This window comes from Dendropsophus ebraccatus, chromosome 4, assembly GCF_027789765.1.
Source record: "Dendropsophus ebraccatus isolate aDenEbr1 chromosome 4, aDenEbr1.pat, whole genome shotgun sequence".
NCBI lineage: Eukaryota > Metazoa > Chordata > Amphibia > Anura > Hylidae > Dendropsophus > Dendropsophus ebraccatus.
In genome coordinates, this window is record NC_091457.1 from 44,414,598 (window position 1) to 44,439,981 (window position 25,384).

At 44.5% G+C, this 25,384-nt stretch overlaps 1 protein-coding gene across 2 annotated transcripts; it reads right to left on the minus strand.

The window, feature by feature from the left end:
* Nucleotides 1-1,835: 1,835 nt before the first annotated feature.
* LOC138789617 (4-galactosyl-N-acetylglucosaminide 3-alpha-L-fucosyltransferase FUT6-like) lies at nucleotides 1,836-25,384 on the minus strand. Of its 2 annotated transcripts, none has more exons than XM_069968350.1 (2): nucleotides 25,355-25,384; nucleotides 1,836-5,620 (listed from the first exon to the last, which is right to left on the minus strand). In XM_069968350.1, exon 2 carries the CDS (start codon nucleotides 5,611-5,613, stop codon nucleotides 4,564-4,566), a length of 1,050 nt encoding a protein of 349 aa, XP_069824451.1. In that variant the 5' UTR covers nucleotides 5,614-5,620; nucleotides 25,355-25,384; the 3' UTR covers nucleotides 1,836-4,563. The 2 variants fall into 2 exon arrangements, with proteins under 2 accessions (XP_069824451.1, XP_069824450.1); XM_069968349.1 differs by lacking the exon at nucleotides 25,355-25,384 and adding an exon at nucleotides 10,744-10,804.

Here is a 25,384-nt window from a genome sequence, read left to right on the forward strand (position 1 = left end):
ATGTAATTAATTAAATTACTATCTTAGAGAAGAATAGTAACCACAACCTTTGCTTATCAGGACAAGTATCTCTCTGATAATTCATCTTTCCAAACATCATTTTAGTAACAAAGCAATATATTTTTTATAGGGTTGTCTATTTTTTTTTTTGTAAAAGGGAAGTAATTGGGAAGTGCTGAATAGGTGTGATCCTGCTGGCCACACTTACTTATACCCTTTTCTGCCTGGTCTTTGAAGAATAATTGTTGAATTACTTGCTCTTGGTATTAAAGATACAGAACAATTTTTCCTGTTTTGCAGTTAGTTACATAGGGATTACACAGTGTTGCCTAAATCAAGTGCATAACCACCTTTTAATACCATACATGTGACTTTCTCATCACATATGCCTGTAACAATTAACTGGCTGACAACACAGGACGAGCATGATGATTCTGGTGCTGTCAACTTTGTTCAGAGTTAGCTCAGGATGTGAGCCCGCTCTATACATGGTACTCCTGAGGGTCACCGCTCATCTCTAGCACTGAGACATCCTCCACACCAGCTTATTTCACCATTTAGTTTTTGCTATTAGAACTGACAGTGGCATTTAAATGGCCTGGATTACTTTCATTGGAGATTCGGTGGGGGGATCGGTTCCCCGCTGCGAGATTGTGGGAAGCCGATCCGTTCTCAGTGTAGTCCGAGGCCTCACGGGCTGCGTAAGATCACCAACTGCTACAGGCTGCCTTCAACATCTTGTAGTAATTGAGCACAGAATGATGGATCAATGTAGTACACATGTATTGCATTGATCCCTATGAGCAATCTGTGTATTGCTCATAGAAGTCCCCTAGGGGAGTTACAAAAAAAATTGTAAAAAAAAAAAAGAAGTTTTTTTAAATTAATAAATAAATCCATCTCAAAATAAAAGTTTAAATTACCACAATTTTCCTATTTTTAACAAAACAAACAAACAAAAAATTATAGCCACATGTGGCAAAACGCATAAGTGCACATCCCACCAAATTGCAAAACTGCTGTTTTTTTTTTGTCAAATTACATCTAGAAAAGTGAATAAAAAGTGATCAAAAAGTCACATATATGCAGGTAAGGTACGGCTGAAAAGTACACATTATGTTGCACATATTAGCCCTGAAATAACCCCATAGACCAAACAATAAAAACATTATAAGGATCACAATAGAGCAATTTAAAACATATTTATTTCTTAATGTTTTAATTTTTTTTTGTTAAGTAGTAAAATAAAATATATGTAATATAAATATATATAGGTTATATATATAAACTGGGTATTGTTGGAATCAATTTCAACTGCAAATAATCTTTTTCCGGTTTTGCAGCATATTTTATGGAAAAATTAAGTGTGTCATTGCAAAGTACATTGGTTTAGTAAAAATTACATTTTAATATGGCCTGACAAATGTACATGGAGGAGGCCTACGCCATGTTATATTCAGACAAAGACACAGCCAGTGAGAATGAGAAACATTTCCTAATAACATCCTCATCTAGTAATAGTGGGAAACCTCTGTATAGCAGAGAGGTATGTGCAATTGTGTGTAGGGAAGCTTTGTATGTAGCAGAGATATGTGTGTGTGTGTGTGTGTGTGTGTGTGTGTGTGTGTGTGTGTGTGTGTGTGTGCGCGCGTGTGTGTATATACATTTTGGCAATTGTGAGTCGATGGGCTCTGAAAATTTATTTGGATATGTTACACCTTCTGAGCACTTATCCAGATGCAGACATCAAAAAAGTGCTCACATGGATGCTAAAAAACATAGGATTGGCTTTTTTGTACAAAATATGATTAATAATTTAGAAATAAAACCTGCAAAGAGGGTAAAAACCTAGTTTTTGAAGGAAAGGACCTGAGCCATTTTGTTACAAATAAAACCAAAACTTTTTTTTAATTGTTTGTAATCCACAACCTGAGGGAATTCTGCAGTTATTCTCTAAGAAGCCATGTGAATGCTGTTCAAGTGGTCAGAAAGATGAATTTCTCTAATAAAAAAGTTTAATGAATCGGTCAGGGACAAACAACAAAATAAATTTTTCGTTGAGGGTCGCTCAGCATTATGAAAATGTCATCACCAAGCAAACAAAAGAAGGGATTGCATCGCTCAAAATTGATTAATATATACCATGTTTTGCCTATTATACTACCTTAGTGTCTAATTTTAATATTATTTTAAGTTTGTGATTTCTAGTTTTCCCAATAAAAATAATTAACATTGAAAAAATTATATTTTTTGCCCTTATAAAACTTATCAAAGGGTGCAACCTCTAAATATTATCCAATCTTCTTAAAATTTGGCATATAAAGCTGTTTCATCACTGAGAATTGGGGCGTGAGCAAAGACAAATGAAATTTACATCTTTGGAAAAATGAATTTCCCTACAGTATATGTGTTGGTATATGCCGTAAAGCAATGTTGCCCAACCTGTGGCCCCCTAGCTGTTGAAAAAGTACAACTACTTTTAGCTGGGCATGATGAGAGCTGTAATGTGGCAAAAGTTGGAGCGCTACAGGTTGGGAAACACTGCAGTAAAGTTATGGAAAAAATACATTTGTTAACATCATAAAAGCAACACAAGAAATAAACATGCAAAACAAGACACTGTAGAGAAATATAGATGTAAATTTTTTTTTAAATGTAAATAAACAAATACACTTCCACGAACTACGTATTGCTAAATAAATAAGGCAAGGTGTCATATAAGACCAGTATACACAAAATGGAGTCCATTAGGCAAAAGTGGCCTAATCTCAATAATAGTCCATTAGTGAACGCAGCACATCCAGAAGAGCCACTCATTAGTATGCTCGGCACCATTGGAATATACATTACATCATCACAGACTAGTGTAGTGGAACTAACACAATGATTGCATCCAAAGGAGGAAAAACAGTCAAACATAGAAACACCACAACCACAAGACGAGACAGAAACCAAAAGAAAGGATAAAGACAGGGAGGGGACAATGAAGCTCGGTCGCAATCAGAGTCAGGAGGGGGGGGGGGCGCATGTAGCATGTGTCTGTGATCATGTTATTCACCCCCTTATTCTTCCAGGTTTGCATAAGATTTCTCAGATATGCCTGGTGCCGAAAGTTGTTAGAGGGGATGTCCATACTACAATATAATAAAGGAAGATGAGAATCTCCCTTTCTTACTTTGTCCCCTTCAGCTATAGGGGGTCTGTAATAACAGCCAGGTGGCCAGAGGCATTGGCTGGGCTGTATTCATATAGTTTCATGGCCCCCTCCACACCTTCAGATGGGCGAGGTAGTAGGTTTATTACCTGGTTTGTCCAGATACTGCATAGAGGATAAGTGGATGTGAGCATGCTCCACAGCTCATCACAGGAGAAAAAACTGGTTGGTTCAGTGAGATGGTGGAAATTCCCATTGTGAGGTCTGTAGAAGGCTCAGCTGAGGTAATTATTGTCTCCTCCACGGGATTAAAGTGAATGTGCCATCAGTTACATCGCTATAAGAGTATGTTCCCACTACGTGAACGACCGCCCGTTCCATGACCCGGCCGGGTCACAGAACAGCCAGTCTCTGCCAATATCATCCCGGCCGGTACTGCAGTACTGGCCGGATGATCTTTCCGGACACAGTGTTCTGATGCGGGCACATCAGCGCGCGCCCGCATCAGAACCTCCCACAGCACACATTGAAGCAAGCAGCCAATGCCGCTCGCTTCATTGTGTGAACTGACTTGGGTTTCTGCGGCCCCAATTCACTGAATTGTGGCCGCAGAAAACTGACATATCAGTTATTTGCGTGTCCGCATGGGATCCCGGCTGGAGCGTATACGATGTGTATACGCTCTGGCCAGGATCCCATAGAAATGTAGGCAGTGTTTACAGGCGTTATAGGCCCAGTAAACGAGCGCCGATCTAGCAGATTGGCACTTGTTTACATTATTGATTGGGCCCCCATCGGCCCGTGGAACAGGACCCTAAGGTCAGGAAAGATCTGGACCCTGGAGAGTTAAACTTTGGCTTGGTATTTAGTTAGATATTTGTGCCATATAATGAAGTTTAGCCATGGTATCTTGGGGTGGGGGGTTGCTTTTGACATTTTTTTGTAGTAAGAGTTCAATAGACCCTATCAATTTCTAAGGGTTTAGTAGGAACAGTGTGGGAAAAAAGTCGTAAAATAATACAGTGACTGTGGATTGGAAGTTGCTATTTTCAATTCAATAGATTTTGTTACAAGTGGTAGTGGTCCCATTAACATTAATGCATTTATGGAGAAATGCAGGGCATGTACCCTGGGTGTTATCACCTTTTGGTATGGCATTATATTATATTATGATAGTTGTGCTATGGTAATTGTGATAGTCCACAAACACACAACATAGAAGAGGATTCCAGACCTGTTTATCTCTTCGTAGATTTATATATTCCTATATTATTTTGAAATTTTGACATATATAATGTTACATTTTATTGAAATTACTGTTCATATTTGACTCAATTAAACGTGCTGATCCTTCAGCTAGTTAATCCTTTATTTAGGTCAACAGTGCTGTGCAAATATATGTAAATTCCTTATGTGTACCATTTAGAAAGACTTGGAATAGTTCTATATGAAGGGGCGTTATGCAGTCCTATACAGGCTTTGCAGTATTGAGTTTCCCAACTAGTTTGCCCAACAGGCTTTAGTTCTGACCTCCATTTGAAATACTGTTCATATTTAATGGGGTCTTTGTCCAATTCTAGAAGATAGTTAGCAAGGTCTTTTGCACTTGGAAAATCATCCACGTGAATAAAAGAATTGGGTGGAAGGAATTTTTCATAATTTTCTTTAGGTGGGCCTAGTACTATTGGCACAGTTCCAGAATCTAGAGCATTATGCCAGAGTTTTTCTGTGAAATAGTCCCTATGTATGGAGTTCTCGAATGCTAAGTAGAATTTATACTTTGAAATAACTGATATTAAGTCCTCCATGGATAAACGCATGTGTTGACGGCCATAAACATCTATCTGAATGTGATCCTTTAGTTGATTATAATACTGAACCCGTTTGGAATTAGGATTCCAGTTGCTTACAGTCCATGCTACTAATTTTGACTTTTCTGGGATGGTAAAGTTTTGTGCTTCCTTCTTTTTCTCTATCCAACCATATGGAGTGAATATGTCAGAGTCACTTCTGTAGGTCATGGTCAGGTTCATGAGGTTATCCATGTAGTTCATGTTTGGAGTATGGCTTGGAGATTCCATGTTGAACCACACCCAGTACTGTCCTTCAGGTCTTGGTATCTGCGGCAGTTGACTTTTTGAGTTGCAAACATCTCTGTGGTGAAAAATGACAGCATGTGCTCTTGGGTACCAGCTCTGGTTGGCTGTGAAAAAGCACCGAGGTTCATCAAAGGGTTTTGGGCACTTATTTAAGGGGAATGGGTCCCCAAAAGGCCAAGTCCATAGCAACACAATCAAATCCTCTTTTGTTTGGGGTGGAAGCTGACTAGGACTATAAGAGTTTATGGAGCTCTGTGTCTGAATATTAGTATAAGCCATTATCAAGAAAACAACTAAAGTTAATATGGGGAATGCTAGGAAATATTTAGGGTGGGATGGAAGTTGCAGCAAAGACATCATTTCACATCTGAAACAGAAAAAACAAGCAAATAAAACTTAGCTATAAAACACAATATTTGTAGGTTTGTATGAAAGAACAATATATTATTTGTAAATGCATCAGTATTTGCATAAGCATTCAATAATTTAATTCTCACAAAAGTAAACCACTAAACTTTTTTTTTTAATAAAAGAGTTTGAAGGTTTCTTTATTTTTTTATTGTTTTTCTGGTATATAAGATGAATACCTTTAACCTGGTATGCTGGCTATATGTGGAAAGTCTGACACTGCTGTGGGGCTACCATGTGGGAGTACTTGTATTTGTTAGAAGCCAAAAGCAAGCTCAGCTTTAATTAATAACAACACAGGATGAGCATGCTGGTCCTGGAGCTGTCAACAGTGTATAGAGCAGGCTCAGGACTTGAGCACCTTCTGGCTGCCGCAATCCACCGTACCATTTAGATGCCACTTTCCAAAAACTTGGTATTGTATTAAATTATCACAACCCTGATCTTACAAGGTAAGCAGTGTAAGCTAAAAAAAAAAACAACAAAAAACAAAACAAATGCAAAATGGCAGATTATGGTGCAATAGTCAGAATAGAGCAATTTTAACCCCTTGCCTCTAAAGCCTGTTTTGGCCTTAATGACCAGGCTCATTTTTCTAAATCTGACCTGTCTCACTTTATGCTCTTATAGCTCAGTGATGCTTTACCGTATGCTAGCGATTCTGAGATTGTTTTTTCGTCACATATGACACTTTATATTAGTAGCAAAATTTGGTCACTACTTTGTGTATTTTTTGTGAAAAACATCAAAATATCATGAAAAATTTGAAAATTTTGCATTTTATGAACTTCTGAAATTCTCTGCTTCTAAAAAAAGGAAGTCATAGCACATAAATTAGTTACTAAATCACATTACCAATATGTCCTCTTTATTCTGGCATAATTTGGGAAACATATTTTACTTTTTTAGGGTGTTATGGGGCTTAGAAATTTATTAGCAAATTATCACATTTTGTGAAAATTTCCAAAACTGATTTTTTTTTTAGGGACCAGTTCTTTTTTTAAATGGATTTAGAAGGCTTGTATACTGGAAACCCCCATAAGTGACCCCATTTTGGAAACTACACACTTTAAAGGGGTTGTCCGGCGATAAAAAATTATTCACAGAATAACACACATTACAAAGTTATACAACTTTGTAATGTATGTTGTCTGTGAATGGCCCCCTTCCCCGTGTTTCCCCCCACCCACGCTAGACCCGGAAGTGTGGTGCATTATACTCACCGCATCTCGTGTCGTCCACGGTCTCCGATCGTCAGCAGTGACGTCTTCTTCGGGAGGCCGGCGGATCTTCCCGAGTGCCGGACACCCTCTGCAGCGTCATCCGAAGCTCAGCCGCGATTGGCTGAGCACAGTTATGCTCAGCCAATCGCGGCTGAGCTTCGGATGACGCTGCAGAGGGCGGCCGGCACTCGGGAAGATCCGCCGGTCTCCCGAAGAAGACGTCACTGCTGAGGATCGGAGACCGTGGTCGGCACGTGACAGGTAATGTATAGCGCACCACACTTCCGGGTACACGGGTGGGGGTGGTGGGGCACGGGGAAGGGGGCCATTCACAGACATAACATACATTACAAAGTTGTAGAACTTTGTAATGTGTGTTATTCTGTGAATAATTTTTTATCGCCGGACAACCCCTTTAAAGAATTAATCTAGGGGTATAATGAGCATTTTAACCCTACAGGGGCTGGAGGAAAGTATTCACAATAAAAAAAAAAACGAAAATTAAAATTTTCAAATAATATATACGTTTAGATTAAAGTTTCTCATTTTCAAAAGGAACATGATAAAAAAAGCATGCCAAAATTTGTAACGCAGGTTCTTCTGAATACAACGGTACCCCATATGTGGGCGTAAACCACTGTATGGGCACACAGCCGGGCTCAGAATGGAAGGAGCGCCAATTAGCTTTTTTAATGCAGATTTTGCTGAAGAAGTTTCTGAGCGCCAGGTGCGTTTGCAGAGCCCCTGTAGTGTCCGCAGAATAGAATCCCCCCAAAAGTCACCCCATTTTGGAAAGTACACCCCTCAAAGAATTCATTTTGGGTAGGATGAGCATTTTGACCCCACATGCATTAGAGGAAAGTATTCAAAATTAGACAATAAAAATGAAAAACACGAATTTTTCCAATAATATGTTTGTTTAGTTAGAAATTTCTCAATTTCAAGAGGAACAAGAGAAAAAAAGTACCCCAAAATTTGTAATGCAGGTTCTTCTGAATACAACGGTACCCCATATGTGGGCATAAACCACTGTATGGGCACACAGGAGGGCTCAGAAGGAAGGGAGCGCCAATTAGCTTTTTCAATGCAGATTTTGCTGAAGAAGTTTCTGAGTGCCAGGTGCGTTTGCAGCGCCCCTGTAGTGTCCACAGAAGAGAACCCCCCCAAAAGTCACCCCATTTTGGAAAGTACACCCCTCAAAGAATTCATCTTGGGGTGTGGTGATCATTTTGACCCCACAGGTATTAGAGGAAAGTATTCAAAATAAGACAGTAAAATTGAAAAACTAGAATTTTTCCAATAATATGTTAGTTTAGTTTGAAATTTCTCAATTTCACTAGGAACAGGGGAGAAGCTGCATGCAAAAATCTGTAACGCAGGTACAACGGTACCCCATATGTGGGCATAAACCACTGTATGGGCACACAGCCGGGCTCAGAAGGGAAGGAGCGCCAATTAGCATTTTCAGTGCAGATTTTTCCGAAGAAGTTTCTGAGCACCAGGTGCGTTTGCAGCGCCCCTGTAGTGTCAGCAAAATAGAACCCCACCCCATTAAGGAAAGTACACCCCTCAAAGAACTCATCTTGGGGTGCAGTGAGCGGTTTGACCCCACAGGTATTAGAGGAAAGTATTCAAAATAAAAAAAGTAGAAATGAAAAACTCGAATTTTTCCAATAATATGTTCGTTCAGTTTAAAATTTCTTAATTTCACGAGGAATGGGAGAAAAAACGTACCCCAAAATCTGTAACGCAGCTTCTTCTGAGTAAAACGGTACCCCATATGTGGGCATAAACCACTGTATGGGCACATAGCAGGGCTCAGAAGGAAGGGAGCGCCAATTTGCTGGAGCAAAACCGCAGCTAGTAATAGTTATTAGAATAGTGCAGTTACTAAAATACAATAAAAAATTAGATTACAGGTGATGTGGGGTGGTCACGGGCAACCTGGGGTGGTCACGGGCAACCTGGGGTGGTCACGGGCAACCTGGGGTGGTTATGGGCAATCTGGGGTGGTTACGGGCAATGTGGGGTGGTTACGGGCAACGTGGGGTGGTTACGGGCAACGTGGGGTGGTAACGGATAAACTGAAGTGCTTATAGGTAATCTGGGATGGGTACCTGTAATTTGGGGTCGTTACAGGCAATCTGGCGTGGTTATGGGCAATCTGGAGAGGGTCACTGGCAATTTGGGGTGGTCAGAGGCAACGTGCGGTGGTCGGAGGCAACGTGCGGTGGCCGGAGGCAATGTGCGGTGGTTGGAGGAAACGTGCGGTGGTCGGAGGAAACGTGCGGTGGTCAGAGGCAACGTGCGGTGGTCAGGCAATCTGGGGGGAATTACGTGTGATTAGGGGCAACCTGGGGGGGTTACAGAAAATCTGTGGTGGTTACAGCAACATGGTGTGGTTACAGACAATCTGCGGTGGTTACGGGCAACATGGGGTGGTTACAGACAATCTGGGGTGGTTACGGGCAACATGGGGTGGTTACAGACAATCTGGGGTGGTTACGGGCAACATGGGGTGGTTACAGACAATCTGGGGTGGTTACAGGCAACATGGGGTGGTTACAGACAATCTGGGGTGGTTACAGATAAACTGAAGTGCTTATAGGTAATCAGGGGTGGGTACATGTAATTTTGGGTGGTTACGGCAATCTGGTGTGGTTACGGGCAATCTGGAGGGGGTCACTGGCAACGTGTGTGAGTTAGAGGCAACGTGCTGTGGTTATAGGCAACGTGCGGTGGTCAGAGGCAACGTGCGGTGGTCAGAGGCAATCTGGGGGGTTACGGGTAATCTGGGCTGATTACGGACCATCTGGAGGGGGTCACTGGCAATTCTGGGTGGTTACGGTCAACATGTGGTGGTTACAGGCAACGTGCGGTGGTTATGGGTAATATGTGGTGGTTATGGGCAATGTGTGGTGGTTATAGGTAACTTGCGGTGGTTATGGGCAACGTGCGGTGGTTAGAGGCAACGTGCGGTGGTTATAGGCAATGTGCGGTGGTTATGGGCAACGTGCGGTGGTTATGGGCAACGTGCGGTGGTTATGGGCAATGTGCGGTGGTTATAGGCAACTTACGGTGGTTATGGGCAATGTGCGGTGGTTATGGGCAACGTGCGGTGGTTAGAGGCAATGTGCGGTGGTTAGGGGCAACGCGCGGTGGTTATGGGCAGGGCAGCCATCAGGAATTTCAGGGCCCCATACAGCTGAAGTGTCTGGGCCCCCCATTAACAAAACAATCTGAAACGTATATCTTTGACTGACGTCTCCGGAGCGGTGTGCAGAGGCAGATGCCACTGAAAGATTGTTTTTTTTCGGATATGTCTCACACCAGCCAATTTCAATGCACAAGCCCTATTATATAAGCACGGATATGCACATATTAGAGCTGCCAATTTCCAGTTCCCTGCATTGCATTTTCTAGGTGACTAGGAATGAGGCGGATCTATGACACTGTTTATAGCCGCGCAGCTCTTGGACCACTGCTCTGCCTCCAGACCACCCTCCAAGAATGATTGGCAGCTGGCTGTGCAGGATTTCAATATAGCCAAAGATGAGCCGGCTGTCAATCGTTTTCGGAAGCAGCAGCATAATGACAGCGCCATAGTTGAAGAGCAGGGTGGGCACAGTACCACAGACCCACCTGACACTGTCACAAACAATGATAAAGGTCCCTACACTGACCAGATATCAGAGACTGCCAGTTACCATGTGACTCAGGCATCTGCAGGACAAGTAAATGGAGTTACATTGCCATGAGTGGATGAGACTCCACACGTATCGTCTCACTAAGTCATAAACTAAATTGGGTCCATTATTTACACAGTACCGCAATAATAATTTACAATGATTCTACAAACCTGTGTGCGGTCAGTGTACAAGCACCATGGGGGAGATTTATCAAACATGGTGTAAAGTGACACTGGCTCAGTTGCCCCTAGCAACCAATCAGATTCCACCTTTCATTCCTCACAGACTCTTTGGAAAATGAAAGGTGGAATCTGATTGGTTGCTAGGGGCAACTGAGCCAGTTCTACTTTACACCATGTTTGATAAATCTCCCCCTATGCTTCTAAATGTGTCATCCGTATATTCCCCCAATATCGGGGAATTGGTCAATGCCCCCAAAAAAGATGGTGCTCTTTAAACTGTATATGCATGTATCAGACTCAGAGCATGTCCAAGGGCAATAATAATGATATCTCAGACCAGAATATGGTACATATGAGAACATAAAATATAGTGAATAAACCATTCATGGCACAATTATATGTAGCAGGTAGGGATATCACCAGAATTTTGTGTTTCATACCAACACCATCTTTTTTATTTCGATGCTTGTTACTAGGGATGGTCCGAACCTGCCGAGGTTCGGGATCGTACGAACCTGAACTATCAGCTTCTGATTCCCGCTGTCTGGCTGCTCCGTGCAGCGGGTGGATACAGCCGGAGGACCCCCTGGAAAACTGGGATACAGCCATAGCCATAGGCTGTATCCCAGTTTTCCAGGCGTTTCTCCCGCTGTATCCACTCTCTGCACGGAGGTTTAAGACAGCGGGAATCATTGCCGAGAGTTCAGGTTCGTACAATCCCGAACCTCAGCAGGTTTGGACCATCCTTACTTGATACCAATTCAATACTTAATAAAGCATACCTCCTTGTGCACAACTACTCCCAGCATGCCTCCTTGTGCACAACTACTCCCAGCATACCTCCTTGTGCACAAAAACTCTAAGCATACCTCCTTGTGCACAAGGAGCTATGCTGGGAGTTGTAGTGAACAGAAAGGTATGCTAGGAGTTGTAGTGCACAAGAGGGTATGCTGGGAGTTATTGTTGTATGGAAAGGCTGCTGCTGCACAACTGCAACTCCCAGCATACCTCCTTGTGCACTACAACTCCCAGCATACCTCCTTGTGCACTACAACTCCCAGCATACCTCCTGGAGCACTACAACTCCTAGCATACCTCCTGGTGCACTACAACTCCCAGCATAACCTCTTGTGCACTACAACTTCTAGCATAACTCCTTGTGCACCACAACAGTTGTAGTGCACATGAAGGTATGCTGAGAGTTGTAGTGCACAAGAAGGTATGCTGGGAGTTTTAGTGCATGTGAAGGTATGCTGGGAGTTGTAGTGTATGTGAAGGTATGCTGGGAGTTATAGTGCACAAGAAGGTATGCTGGGAGTTATAGTGCACAAGGAGGTATTCTGGGAGCTGCAGTTGTGCAGCAGCAGCCGCCCAACACAACTCCTGGCATACTTCTTTGTGCACTACAACTCCCAGCATACCTCCATGATATGCTGGGAGTTGTTGTGCTGGTAGTTGTTGAGTTGTTTTGGGGGGGGGGGAGAGGTTGGGGGGTGGCCCTGGGGGTGCGAGGGACAGCTGGCTACTGTGACGGTTCCAGGGGAGGATGGGAGTGGACCTGGGGTGCGAGCAATCGCTGGCTGCAGTGGCAGATCCAAGAGGGAGATGATAGGGGACGGGACCACAATGGTTAAATGATCGTGGGCCACAGTCATCAGCAGTGGTGGACGCTTTATATGCAGCAGACCCTTGCTACATATGAAGCTGCTCAGGAGCGGTTAGATGCTGCTGTCAGTTGTGATAGCGGCATGCACACTGTAAAAGGATCCTGGATGCGGAAATTGGTCATTGGGTTCTTTTGTTTGTTATGGAACCAAGTATCAGACTTATAGTGAGTTTTCTGTATGTATAATAAAGCTATACATTTTTTCCCTGAGTTTGCTTGGATGTGCATTCTTTGCACTTTGCTCCTGCTTGTGTATACACATGTATATCATCCATCCATCATCCACACACAACACACATACACATGTATATCATCCATCCATCATCCACACACAACACACATACACATGTATATCATCCATCCATCATACACACACATACACATGCATATCATCCATCAATCATACACACACATGCACATGTATATCATCCATCCATCATACACACATACACATGTATATCATACATCCATCATACACACACATACACATGCATATCATCCATCCATCATACACACACATACACATGTATATCATACATCCATCATACACACACATACACATGCATATCATCCATCCATCATACAAACACATGCACATGTATACTTTCCATCCATCATACACACACATACACATGTATATCATCCATCCATCCATCATACACACACATACACATGTATACTTTTCATCCATCATACACACACATACACATGTATATCATACATCCATCATACACACACATACACATGTATACTTTCCATCCATCATACACACACATACACATGTATATCATCCATCCATCATACACACACATGCACATGTATACTTTCCATCCATCATACACACACATACACATGTATATCATCCATCATACACACATATACACATGTATATCATACACCCATCATACACACCCAACACATGCTGTATACACTGCAGTCATACTTTACACAGATTTATGCACTTATGCACAATACATATTTACATCCATGATCCATACTACTGACACACACACACACCCAATATACTTACTCAGCAGGGAAGCTACAGGGGTCCATGTGGTGCAGGTCTCAGCTTCAGCTCTTCTCCTCACAGCCGCTCCGGGCCCCTCCCCCTCTTCTGTCCCGGCATCATAGAGAGCAAGAAGCTAGCAGAGAAAGTAGTGAGTGTGTGGGGGAGGGGCCCGTGGGGGAGGGGCCTGGGGGAGTGAGGAGGGGGCCCTGCTTGTGTCTACACCTCCCTGTCACCCTTCTTTCCTGTCTCTTTATAGTACGATTACTGTATAGAGACAGTGAGCAGGCTGACAGGGAGCTGCAGTGTGCGGTACAGCTGGCAGGAGTCTCTATGCAGGGAGGCTGGATGGCCGGGCCCCCCTGATTCCAGTTTTGCCTCGGGCCCCTGACAGCTGTACCGCCAATACTGCCCTGATGGCGGCCCTGGTTATGGGCAACGTGCGGTGGTTATGGGCAACGTGCGGTGATTACGTGCAATCTGGTGTGATTACGTGCAATCTGGCGTGATTACGGGCAACCTGCGGGGGTACGGGCAACCTGCGGTGGTTATGGGTAATCTGGGGGAGTTAGGGGTAATTTGGGAGTAAACTGCAATTATTACTATAATAAAAAGTGTGTGTTTTATTTTTTTTGTATGTTTGTCACTTTTTGTACTTTATACATTCATTTTCACTGTATTACTATGATTACTGTGATATTTTCTATCACAGTAATCATAGTTCAGTGACAGAGACCAAATTGGTCTCTGTCACTTTAAATTTTCAGAGTTCGCTGGTTGTGGAGCGCATGCGCACTTCATAACCAGCCAGGACACCGAATAGGAAGGAGCTCCAGGATCAGGTAATGTATAAGGGGTGGGGGTGGGGGGGTGACTGGGGGTGGGGGGTGACTGGGGGGGTGGGGGGCGACTTGGGGGGCGACACACTGACACTTTTTATCCCCTGTCACCAATGATTCATGGTGACAGGGGATAAAAAGTGCTTCTTTGCACTGGGAACAGGCGATCAGCGGTATATAGTATATACCGCTGATCGCCTGCTCCGGGACCACATGGGGGGGGTCCCCTATCACTGCCCCATGCTCTCCGCTACCTCCGGTGGCGGAGAGCATGGGGCTTCGATCATTTATTCATTTCCATCCCTGCAAACAAACATCGTTTGTTCGCAGGGATGGGGGCGGCCATCTTGGATGTGATGGCCGCCCGGGGAGGGGAGGGTTAGTGATTGCCTACTAGGTGGGTCTGATCTGGGGTCTGATTTATACATTTTCATCTCCCCCAATCGTGGATTCACGGTGGGGGGAGATGAAAGCTGTCGGGGGCGCCGGTAATGCCCGGTATCGGCGGATCGCCGCTGTAACGGTAATAGCGGCGATTCGCCGGTATCGGGGGACTGGGGAAGGGGGCCGGGGGACATAACAGAAGTGGCGGCGGAAGCAGGCAACGTTCTGCAGCCTCCTCCCGCCGCCCGATTGCCGGGAGGATACTGAATCTCCCCATAGACGCTGCGGTCGCATTGACCGCGGCGTTTACGGGGTTAACTGCCCGCGGGGAGCGCAGCTCCCCTCCGGGCAGAGGCAGCGGGAGGATGCTGTGTGACATAGCCTCCTCCCGCTGCCCGATCACCATTAGGGTCAGTGGGGGGAGGCAGGGAAGCCATGACGTTGCGAGAACTACTTGTTTTACATGACGTTCCCCAAACGTCATTTTGCGGCAAGGGGTTAAGCACAACTTTTCTTTAAATTGTCAATTTTTATAAATAGTCCAATAAAATAAACATTATTTAAATTGGCTATTGTAATCATACTAACTTGTATAGGTAGTATTAATAACATACCTGTTTTATGACATGGCAAATAGTATGAAGACCCCCCCCCCCCCCCCGACATTTGAAAAATAAGCTTGTCATTACAAAGTACAATTGGTGTCACAGACCTCATATGAGTATGTAGGGGGAAAATGAATGTGGTATGTGGTAAAGGGGTACTTTGGAAAAGTTTTTAAATCAACTGATGTCAAAAAGTTATACAGATTTGTAAGTTACTTGTATATGAAAAGTTGTTTTCTTTTTAGTCTGACACAGTGTGGTCTGCTGTCTCCTGTTGTCCAAAGCAGAAAACCTCTTCTGCTTTGGACTTCCTGCAGGACATACAGCAGCTCTAAGTACTGAAAGACTTAAGATTTTTTAAATTGAAGTACTTTACATATTTGCATAGCTTTCTGACACCAGTTGCTGTGCAAAAAATATTTTTTTGTCTGAAGTAACCCTGAGTTTGCAACATCCCGCCTCCAATCACCGCCCCCCTTCCCCCCAGCAACTTGGCACACAGGAAACTAAACTGAAAGTTAAGTAGTCACTTAACCCCTTCCTTCCCAGCACGGTTGTGTTTGGGTTGGCATTTGGACTTGAATGCAGAAAAAAAATGCAGATGCATAAAAAACCACCATGCGCAGCAGAAAATTCCAAGGAAAAAGAAACTATGTTTGGGGGCACCCTTACACACACAGACAGCAAGCGGGGAGCAGTGAGAGGGGCCACCTAAAACATTCCTAGATTGTTTACGTTGCCTATTGGAGTCAGTGTAGGTGTGATGCCGCTGCTCCTATGACACTTAGTGACACGCTGCATCTTTTCACATGTTAAAAAACCACGATCAGCAACATAATGTGTTGCAACTAACATTTTGGGTTGCAACTCACTTTAGACTTGGGGTGCAGGTCATCCAGGACGGATCCTGTGAAGGACGGGAAACTAAGAATTTAACCTGCTAATATGTCCCTATAGCGCACAGGGTAGACATAGCTGGATAGAATATTCCCTTTAACGCCTTAGCGACCCATGTCGTATCTGATACGTCATAGTGCCGCAGGGGGGCAAAAAGTGTGCAATCAAGGTACCGATAGAAAGAACGCATCATGGCGCAAAAAATGACACCTCATACAGCCCTATAGACCAAAGGATAAAAGCGCTATAAGCCTGGGAATAGAGCGATTTTAAGGAACATATATCTGTTAACAATGGTTTGAATTTTTTACAGGCCATCAGATACAATATAAGTTATACATGTTATATATCGTAGTAATCGTAATGAACATGCATAACCAGTCAGTTTTACCATAGGGCGAACGGTGTAAATGCAAAACCCCCCGAAATCAAAACAAATTCCTTTTTTTTTCAATTTGACAGCGCAAATGATTTTTTTCCGGTTTCGCAGCGTATGTTATGGAAAAATAATGCCTGTCATTGCAAAGTACAATTGGTTTCGCAAAAAATAAGCCTCTACGTCTCTAGGTGAAAAAATGCAAGCGCTATGGACTTTTAAACATAAAGTGGAAAAAGCAAAAGTGCAAAAAACGAAAATTGGCTTTGACTTTAAGGGGTTAAAAAAACTTTTGACATGCCATGCAGATATCAAATAAGAGTGAGTCCAACAGCATCCATTAGTGTGCGATTTTCCATTAGTGTGCGATTCTGATTGCGCGTATAAGTACACTTAAAGGGGTTATCCAGTGCTACAAAACATAGCCACTTTCTTTCAGAGACAGCACCACTCTTGTCTCCAGCTGCAGTTTGCAATTAAGCTCCATCCACTTCAATGGAACTGAGTAGCAAAACCCCACCCAAGCTAGAGACAAGAGTGGGGCTGTCTCTGGAAGAAAGTAGCCATGTTTTTGTAGTGCTAGATAACCCCTTTAAGTGATGTTTCCTTGGACGCACAATAAAGATTGCACTCTATTGGATGTTTTTAGGTTCTCTCTCTCTTATTAGATTACAGTGCCATTAATTGGGATAGCTGGCTTCCTAATAAGCATCCATCTAGCTACCAGACTACTCTTTCACAGTAAAAAATTGTGGCAGTGCCAAATGATAACACTTTTAGAAAAAGTAATGAGAGATTAGGCTCGGTCCACATAATGGTTTTGCAGTCTGTCTTTCTGTATCCCTTTTTGAAAACGTACAGAAAAACGTAGTCAACCACGTTTCGGTGTATGTTACAACATTTTTTAAAAATGTATACATTTTTTTTATAATTTTTTTTTTTTTCATAGACTGGATAAATAAAACGGATAGCAAAATCATGATTTTAACCTAGCCTTGGGCTATGTTCACATCATGCTTTCAGCCCCACATCGGGCCACACATCGGGAATCAATGAAAAAAGGATGCAGAAGTGTAGCCTTGCATTTGGCTGACGGCCCCATTGACTTGAATGGGCAGGATGAATCATTTTGTTACTACGTTCTGTCCATCTCCCTGACGGATACTTCTTTTGTGCAGTCCTGCACAAAAATAGTATACATCCAGCCAGGGGCGGTCTTGGCATTTCTGGGGCCCCAAGCGAAGTTATGTCTGGGGCTTCCCCCCTCGACACGCGTTCCAAAACAATAGACCGCTGTGTGTTGCCCCCAGTAGTATATACCCCTTGTGCGCTACCGCCAGTAATAAATACTCCTTGTGTGCTGCCCCAATAGTATATACCCCTTGTGTCCTGCCCCCAGTAGTATATACCCCTTGTTTGCTTCCCCCAGTAGTATATAGACCCCTGTGTGTTCCCCCAGTTATATATAGCCCCCCCGTGTGCTCCCCCAGAAGTATATAGACCTCCTGTGTGCTGCCCCAGTTGTATATAGACCCCCTGTGTACTGCCCCCAGTTGTATATACCCCCTGTGTGCTCCCCCACAAGTATATAGGACCCCTGTGTGCTCCCTTGGGGGTATTTAGCCCCCCTGTGTGCTCCCCCACTTGGATATAGACCTCCTGTGTGCTCCCCCACTTGGATATAGACCCCTGTGTGCTCCTCCAGTAGTATATAAACCCCCTGTGTGGTTCCCCCAGTAGTATATAGACCCCCTGTGTGCCCCACCAGTATTGTATAGACCCCTTGTGTGCTGCCCCAGTAGTATATAGACCCCCTGTATGTTCCCCCAGTAGTATATAGACCCCTGTGTGCCCCACCAGTAGTATATAGACCCCTGTGTGCTCCCCCAGTAATATATAGCCCCCCTGTGTGCTCCCCCACTTGGATATAGACCTCCTGTGTGCTGTCCAAGTTGTATATAGACCCCATTCTGCTGCCCCCAGTAGTATATAGACCCCTCTGTGAAGCCCCAGTTATATATAGCCCCCTGTGTGCTCCCCCTGTTATATAGCCCCCCTGTGTGCTCCCCCCATTTATATAGACCCCCGCTGTGCACTCCCCTCGTTAAACAGACCCCTGTGTGCTCCCCCTCCCATATAGTATATAACACAATAAAACAAACACTTATACTCACCTGGGTCCGGGCGTCTCCTCTTCTCTTCATTCTTGTGGCCGTAGGAAGGGTTTTCCCTGCGATCACAAGAGGCCGCACTCCCCTTGTCCTGTCGCCGATGCTCCAGTGATGTCACTGGAGCTCCGGCACCACAAGGACAAAGCTGCCACTTGTGACCGCAGGGAAAACCCTTCCTGCGGCCACAAGAGTGACTGACAGGAAGGGAGACAATGTCTCCCGCCCTGTCAGTGCTGCTGCATGTAACTGTGAGCGCTCATTACGAGTGCTCATAGTTACATAGTTACATAGTTAATACGGTTGAAAAAAGACACATGTCCATCAAGTTCAACCAAGGAGGGGATGGATACAGGGAAGGGGGAGGGGTGATAGGTTCTATACATATGCATTTATATTATTTTGCTCTAAGAACTCGTCTAGCCCTGTTTTGAAGCCCTCTACTGTTGTTGCTGTTCAGATGGCAGCAGGGAGAGGGGCAGCAGCCCTGTCCAGCTGTCTTGAGCACAAGAGCGGGCCGTCGGGGCCCCCCTGGATGTTGGGGGCCCCAAGCGATCGCTTGGGGTGCTTGGTGCCAAAGACCGCCACTGCATCCAGCAAATAGAGACCATAATGAATTCAAAAGAATGTAGTCTGCGGCACTCGCTTCAAATCCAATTTTTCCTTTTATTTTGCCATACACATTACAATGATGCACAAAGAATAGAAGGCAATGATCGTTTCAGGCTTATTTGCACTTCGTCACAGCCCCTAAAATGTCTGTCCTGCCTATTCAAGTCAATGGGCGTATGCTGGGCTGCATGTCAGCATCCCTTTTTTTATTGATTCCTTATGTGTAGGTGGGGCTGAAAACGTGATGTGAACAAAGCCGTACAAAGAATGTCACTGCCCTATTCTTAGTGATCTACTGTACGTATTGGCCTTTGTTTTGAATAGAGCCGTGGGTACAGCACTAAGACCCACGTCTCTATTCATTCCTATGGAGTCGTCGGAAAGAGCTAAGCACTGTACTCTCCTCTCTCCAGATCCATTCATTCTCCCGCGATCTCTTACTTGTGCCTTATCTTGTGCATAGGGGACAAGTTATTATATAATGGAATACCCCTTTAAGTGTTGTGTCCTTCGGTGTGCATACAGAGTGTGGTTAGCTAGTTTAGTTACTTGCAGAAGATGAATGCTGCTATTTGTGTCCTAGTTCTTGCATTTATTATTCCCCGGACCAGCGCACAGTTACAAAATTGTGCAAATGTTTTGTGCAAAAACTAAACTGGCACCATGATTTTGCTAATTTTTGTCACTCTGCACTGGCACAGTCAGTGGTCAATTTACGTGCCATGGGTTACCCTGTATATAGATCCATGTGGACCCTGTAGCTCTGGGGGCAGTTTTGCGTCACTTTTATTAACAAGGAAGGAATGGGAAGCACATAACAATGGTGTGTCCCATGACTAAGAAAGAAGCATATGAAAAGAATGGTACATGGGCCCTGCTAACTAAAGAGAAAGAATGCTGCGGTTCTTGCATGATAGGGATTCCTGGGGGCTGGGTGTCAGATATAGTTATTGCCCGGGGCAACCTCTGATGCTGGAAGAGCTGTGAGGTCAGAACTGCTGGAAAGTGCAAGAACTATGGGTGGAAGCAGTAAGACCTGTCTGAGTGGAATAGACACGTCTATAGGTGGGAGGCAGCATGCGAGTCCAGACTATGTGGAGACTTGTAGGCAGTCACCCATTAGTCAGTCAGCTGGATCTGTTGTTTAAAGATTATTCCAACTCAATTTAAAGGGGTTATACAGAACTACAAAAACATGGCCACTTTCTTCCTGAGACAGCACCACTCCTGTCTCCAGTTTGGGTGTGGTTTTGCAACTCAGTTTCATTGAAGTGAATGGAGCTAAATTGCAGACCAAGAATATAAACAAAAAGAAGGGTGTGCCCATAAAGAAGGTGATCTGGATGGTATTGACCAAAAGCAGAAAAACAAGGGCCAACAGCCCAAATCACATCCAGTAGGACCATCCAATGAATTAAAACGTAACCTCTATTGGCTTTCTACTAAGAAGTGATACATAATAGTTGTGCTCAATAAAAACGCACTCCTACCATAGCCGTATAGAGTAAATCAGTTGTAGTAGATTATATAGTCACTAGTAGCTGCAGTCTACCGACTAATTCATATAATACACTGTCTTACCTAGGCTAATGGTGCGGTGAATTTGAAATACAAGCCACATAGCCCCTCAACTAGTTTTGCCCACACATGGGTGTCATCAGGAGGAGGGCTTATATGACACATAACTGATCTTTCAACATGTTAAAAGACTATGATCAGCCAACATCGTGCATGTCAACTGATCGTTGCTTTTCAACATGTGCTATTACACCGAACGGCCTGAACAGTCGGTAATCAGCCAAGTAAGGCCAATAATAATTCAGTGTAACGGGGCTCATTTTTAATAAGTTGGCAACTGCACATGTATGTGATGACTAGAGATAGGGATAGCTGAGCTATTTAGCATTATGGTGTGTTTACACAGACAGAATTATCTTAAAGACCTTTGAAGCCAAAGCCAGGAGTATATTTGTAAAAAGGAGAAATCTCAGTCTTTCCTTTATGACCTGTTCCCTGTCTATAGTCTGTTTCTGACTTTGGCTTCAAAAATCTGTCAGTTAAATCTGTCTGTGTAAACACACCATTTGCGTCTGTTAGGAGCTACCAGTGCACACTTAGTGAAATATTCTGCACATTTATATTGTCTGGTAAGAAAACAGACACCATGATGGAAAACTGATTATGGAACCCCCATAAACTCAAACCCAAATGCAGACAGGTTGCTAGGGGTCAGTTACTGTATTTAACATTTGTGTCTAATGCCTTAAGGCTAACCTCAGTATACCTGGGTAACCTAGGTGAATGCTAAACATGCAACAAAATGGCCATGGGGCTGTGTGTCTGGCTCTGTTATAGGGGCACTGTCAGGGCCGTCTTACCCATTGGGCATGGTAGGCGGCTGCCCGGGGGCCCTTGCGTCCTAGGGGGCCCCTGCCCGCTGTCACAGCGGGCAGGGGCCCCCTAGGACGCAAGGGCCCCCGGGCAGCCGCCTACCATGCCCAATGGGTAAGACGGCCCTGCGCGCCCCCCCTTCCCCTTCTCTTGCGACCGCAAGCACTTTCTTGCTTGCGGTCGCAAGAGGAAATCCGGCCCCGGCTGATGCGTCGCTCCCCGGGGGATTCTCAGGGAGCGCACGCATCAGGAACCTCAGTGCGCGTCGCTAGGGCTTCCTGTACCGGAAGTCCCGGCCTGGGCGCACACTGAGCTTCCGGATGTGTGCGCTCCCGGAGAATCCCCCAGGGAGCGACGCATCAGCCGGGGGCAGAAGAGGAGAGGAAGCAGCGACGGGGGAGCGCTGGTAGGTGAGTTGGGTGTTTGTTTTTTTTATCTGCTGTGCAGGGGGGAGCCATCTATAAGGGGGGAATACGGGGGAACCATCTATAAGGGGGGATACAGGGGGAGCCATCTATAAGGGGGGAATAGAGGGGATACAGGGGGGAGCCATCTATAGGGGGGATACAGGGGGGAGCCATCTATACGGGGGGGAATAAGGGGGAGCCATCTATAGGGGGGATACAGGGGGAGCCATCTATAGGGGGGGATACAGGGGGGACCATCTATACGGGGGGATACAGGGGAAGCCATCTATAAGGGGGGAATAGGGGGGATACAGGGGGGAGCCATCTATAGGGGGGATACAGGGGGGAGCCATCTATAGGGGGGGATACAGGGGGGAGCCATCTATAGGGGGGATACAGGGGGGAGCCATCTATAGGGGGGGATACAGGGGGGAGCCATCTATAGGGGGGGATACAGGGGGGAGCCATCTATAGGGGGGGATACAGGGGGGAGCCATCTATAGGGGGGGATACAGGGGGGAGCCATCTATAGGGGGGGATACAGGGGGAGCCATCTATAGGGGGGATACAGGGGGGAGCCATCTATAGGGGGGAAATAAGGGGGAGCCATCTATAGGGGGGATACAGGGGGAGCCATCTATAGGGGGGGATACAGGGGGGAGCCATCTATAGGGGGGGGATACAGGGGGGAGCCATCTATAGGGGGGGATACAGGGGGGAGCCATCTATACGAGGGGGGGATACAGGGGGGAGACATCTATAAAAGGGGGGGCGGTAACAGGGGGGAGCCATCTATAAGGGGGGAATACGGGGAGCCATCTATAGGGGGGATACAGGGGGGAGCCATCTATAAGGGGGGAATACGAGGGAGCCATCTATATGGGGGGATACAGGGGGGAGCCATCTATACGGGGGGGGGGGGGATACAGGGGGGAGCCATCTATAAGGGGGTAATACGGGGGGGAGCCATCTATAAGGGGGTAATACAGGGGGGAGCCATCTATAAGGGGGCAATACAGGGGGGAGCCATCTATAAGGGGGTAATACAGGGGGAGCCATCTATAAGGGGGTAATACAGGGGGAGCCATCTATAAGGGGGTAATACAGGGGGGAGCCATCTATAAGGGGGTAATACAGGGGGGAGCCATCTATAAGGGGGTAATACAGGGGGAGCCATCTATAAGGGGGGGATACTTGGGGGAGCCATCTATAAGGGGGGGATACAGGGGGAGCCATCTATAAGGGGGTAATACAGGGGGAGCCATCTATAAGGGGGTAATACAGGGGGAGCTATCTATAAGGGGCCAATACAGATGTGCAGTGTGTATAGAGATGAGGATGGTGACAGAGTGTGGAGCCTAATATGTCTGTCTGGCAGATTCTGTGGATCCGTGGCTCGGAGAAGTTCTCATAACGGCCCAGGGCAAATGGAAAAGAAGATGAAAAGGGAAGAACTCAGATCAGAAAAGACGTTCCATGTGAGTCACTTGATGTATCTGCACTGTAATGTATATGGTGTACAGAACCTGTGTAGAGCTGGGTACCTCTATATGACTGGATGAGGTGATAGTGATCTGTGTACAGTGGATTAGTCAGTAGCAGCGGTGGTGTTAGTCAGTATGCGGTGGTAATATTTGTTGCTTGTTATCTGGCATATTTATAGAGGGGCAACAACATATATACAGAGGGGCAACAACATGACTATTATATTATATATGAACCATGTTGTTTCCCTGTATTCTGTATACAGGGAAACAACATGGTTCATATATAATATAATAGTCATGTTGTTGCCCCTCTGTATATATGAGACATGTTGTTTTGCCCTTCTCTATATATAAGCCATGTTGTTTCCCTGTATATTGTATTATACAGTATACATACAGGGAGACAACATGGTTCTCATATATAATAGTCATGTTGTTGCCCCTCTGTATATATGAGACATGTTGCACTGGTGTGACAATAAACCCTGCAGATTGCTGTTGGAAGTGCTGTCTCCATTGCGTTTTTTGGATACTTTGAAGCCAACCTGGTCTGGTTTGGTGCGGCACGCACGGTTATTTTTTGTTTTTGCACTGTGTTGTGAATTAAAGTTTATGTTAACAATAATTAGTATTTTTTATTGTACGTAATTGTACTGGCTAGGGGCGGGGTTGCAAAGATGGGGGGTTTTGATGGCGGCGGCCACGGGGGGTGGGGCCCAATTCGCACCTCTGCCCAGGGGCCCATAATGCTGTTAAGACGGCCCTGGGCACTGTGGCTATCCTTGGTGTGTAATAAGGCAGAGCTATTCAATTGGTTTGGTGCAGAAATACTGCACATTTTATTGAACAGATCTGCAGCAGATTCTGAGAAATCTGTAGGTGTGAACCCACCCTGAGGGTACACTCACACATTCAGGTTCTGCAACAGATTTGGAGCTGTGTTCAATCGTTTAGTTACACCACATCATCAAATCTGCAGCAGTTCCTGTATGTGTGAATGTGCCTTTAAGTTTACACACAGTAAAATAATAATACAACTGTATTTTAGTGAAATAAAACGTGTGCACAGGTGAAAAAAAAAGTGTTTTTTTTTGTGACTATGTTCACACAGTAAATATAAAAACAAAATACGGCCATCATTTTGAGTAAAAATAAAACGTATGAACAGGTGAAAAAAAAAATTGTCTTTGCAAAAGCAAGTGGTAAATTATGAGCATATTTGGACGATCGTAAACAATTACGGCAGTAACTCTATATGGAGTCTGCACTGCTGGCCAATTTCACATTGACTTTAATGAAACGCATTATTATATTAAAAATACAGCTGTATTTGTACCTCATAATTACAGTATTATTCAATTACATAGCATAAACCAGTTACATACATGTTGTAAAAATTCTGATCAATCTTAAACTAGGATCAGAGTGAAAAGGACGGAAGAAATTAAGCAAAATGTTATAGTCCTGGAGGATACATTGAGACAGCACACATCTATTCTAAAAAGGTTTCCGTCACATATATTTTTGTCCACAGAGAATGTAAATCTTTAAAAAATAAAAAAAATCTTTCCCATACCCCTGACCATTTGTGGTTTGACCATATGGAAAATTAATAGATTTAATCTTCATCATTTACTAGTCCTGCATAATACATTGTAACATATAGCAAAATATATACAAGTCATGAAAAAATAACTGTATGTGACAGCTGTAAATACTGGAAAATTGAAAAAGTTTTAGGTGTCAGTTAATCCTTACCCCAAATGTAGCAGCTCCTGTGATCACAGT

Bases quoted from the DNA above. Each gene is read 5' to 3' on its own strand.
- LOC138789617 (XM_069968350.1), bottom strand. From the start codon at position 5,613: ATGATGTCTTTGCTGCAACTTCCATCCCACCCTAAATATTTCCTAGCA.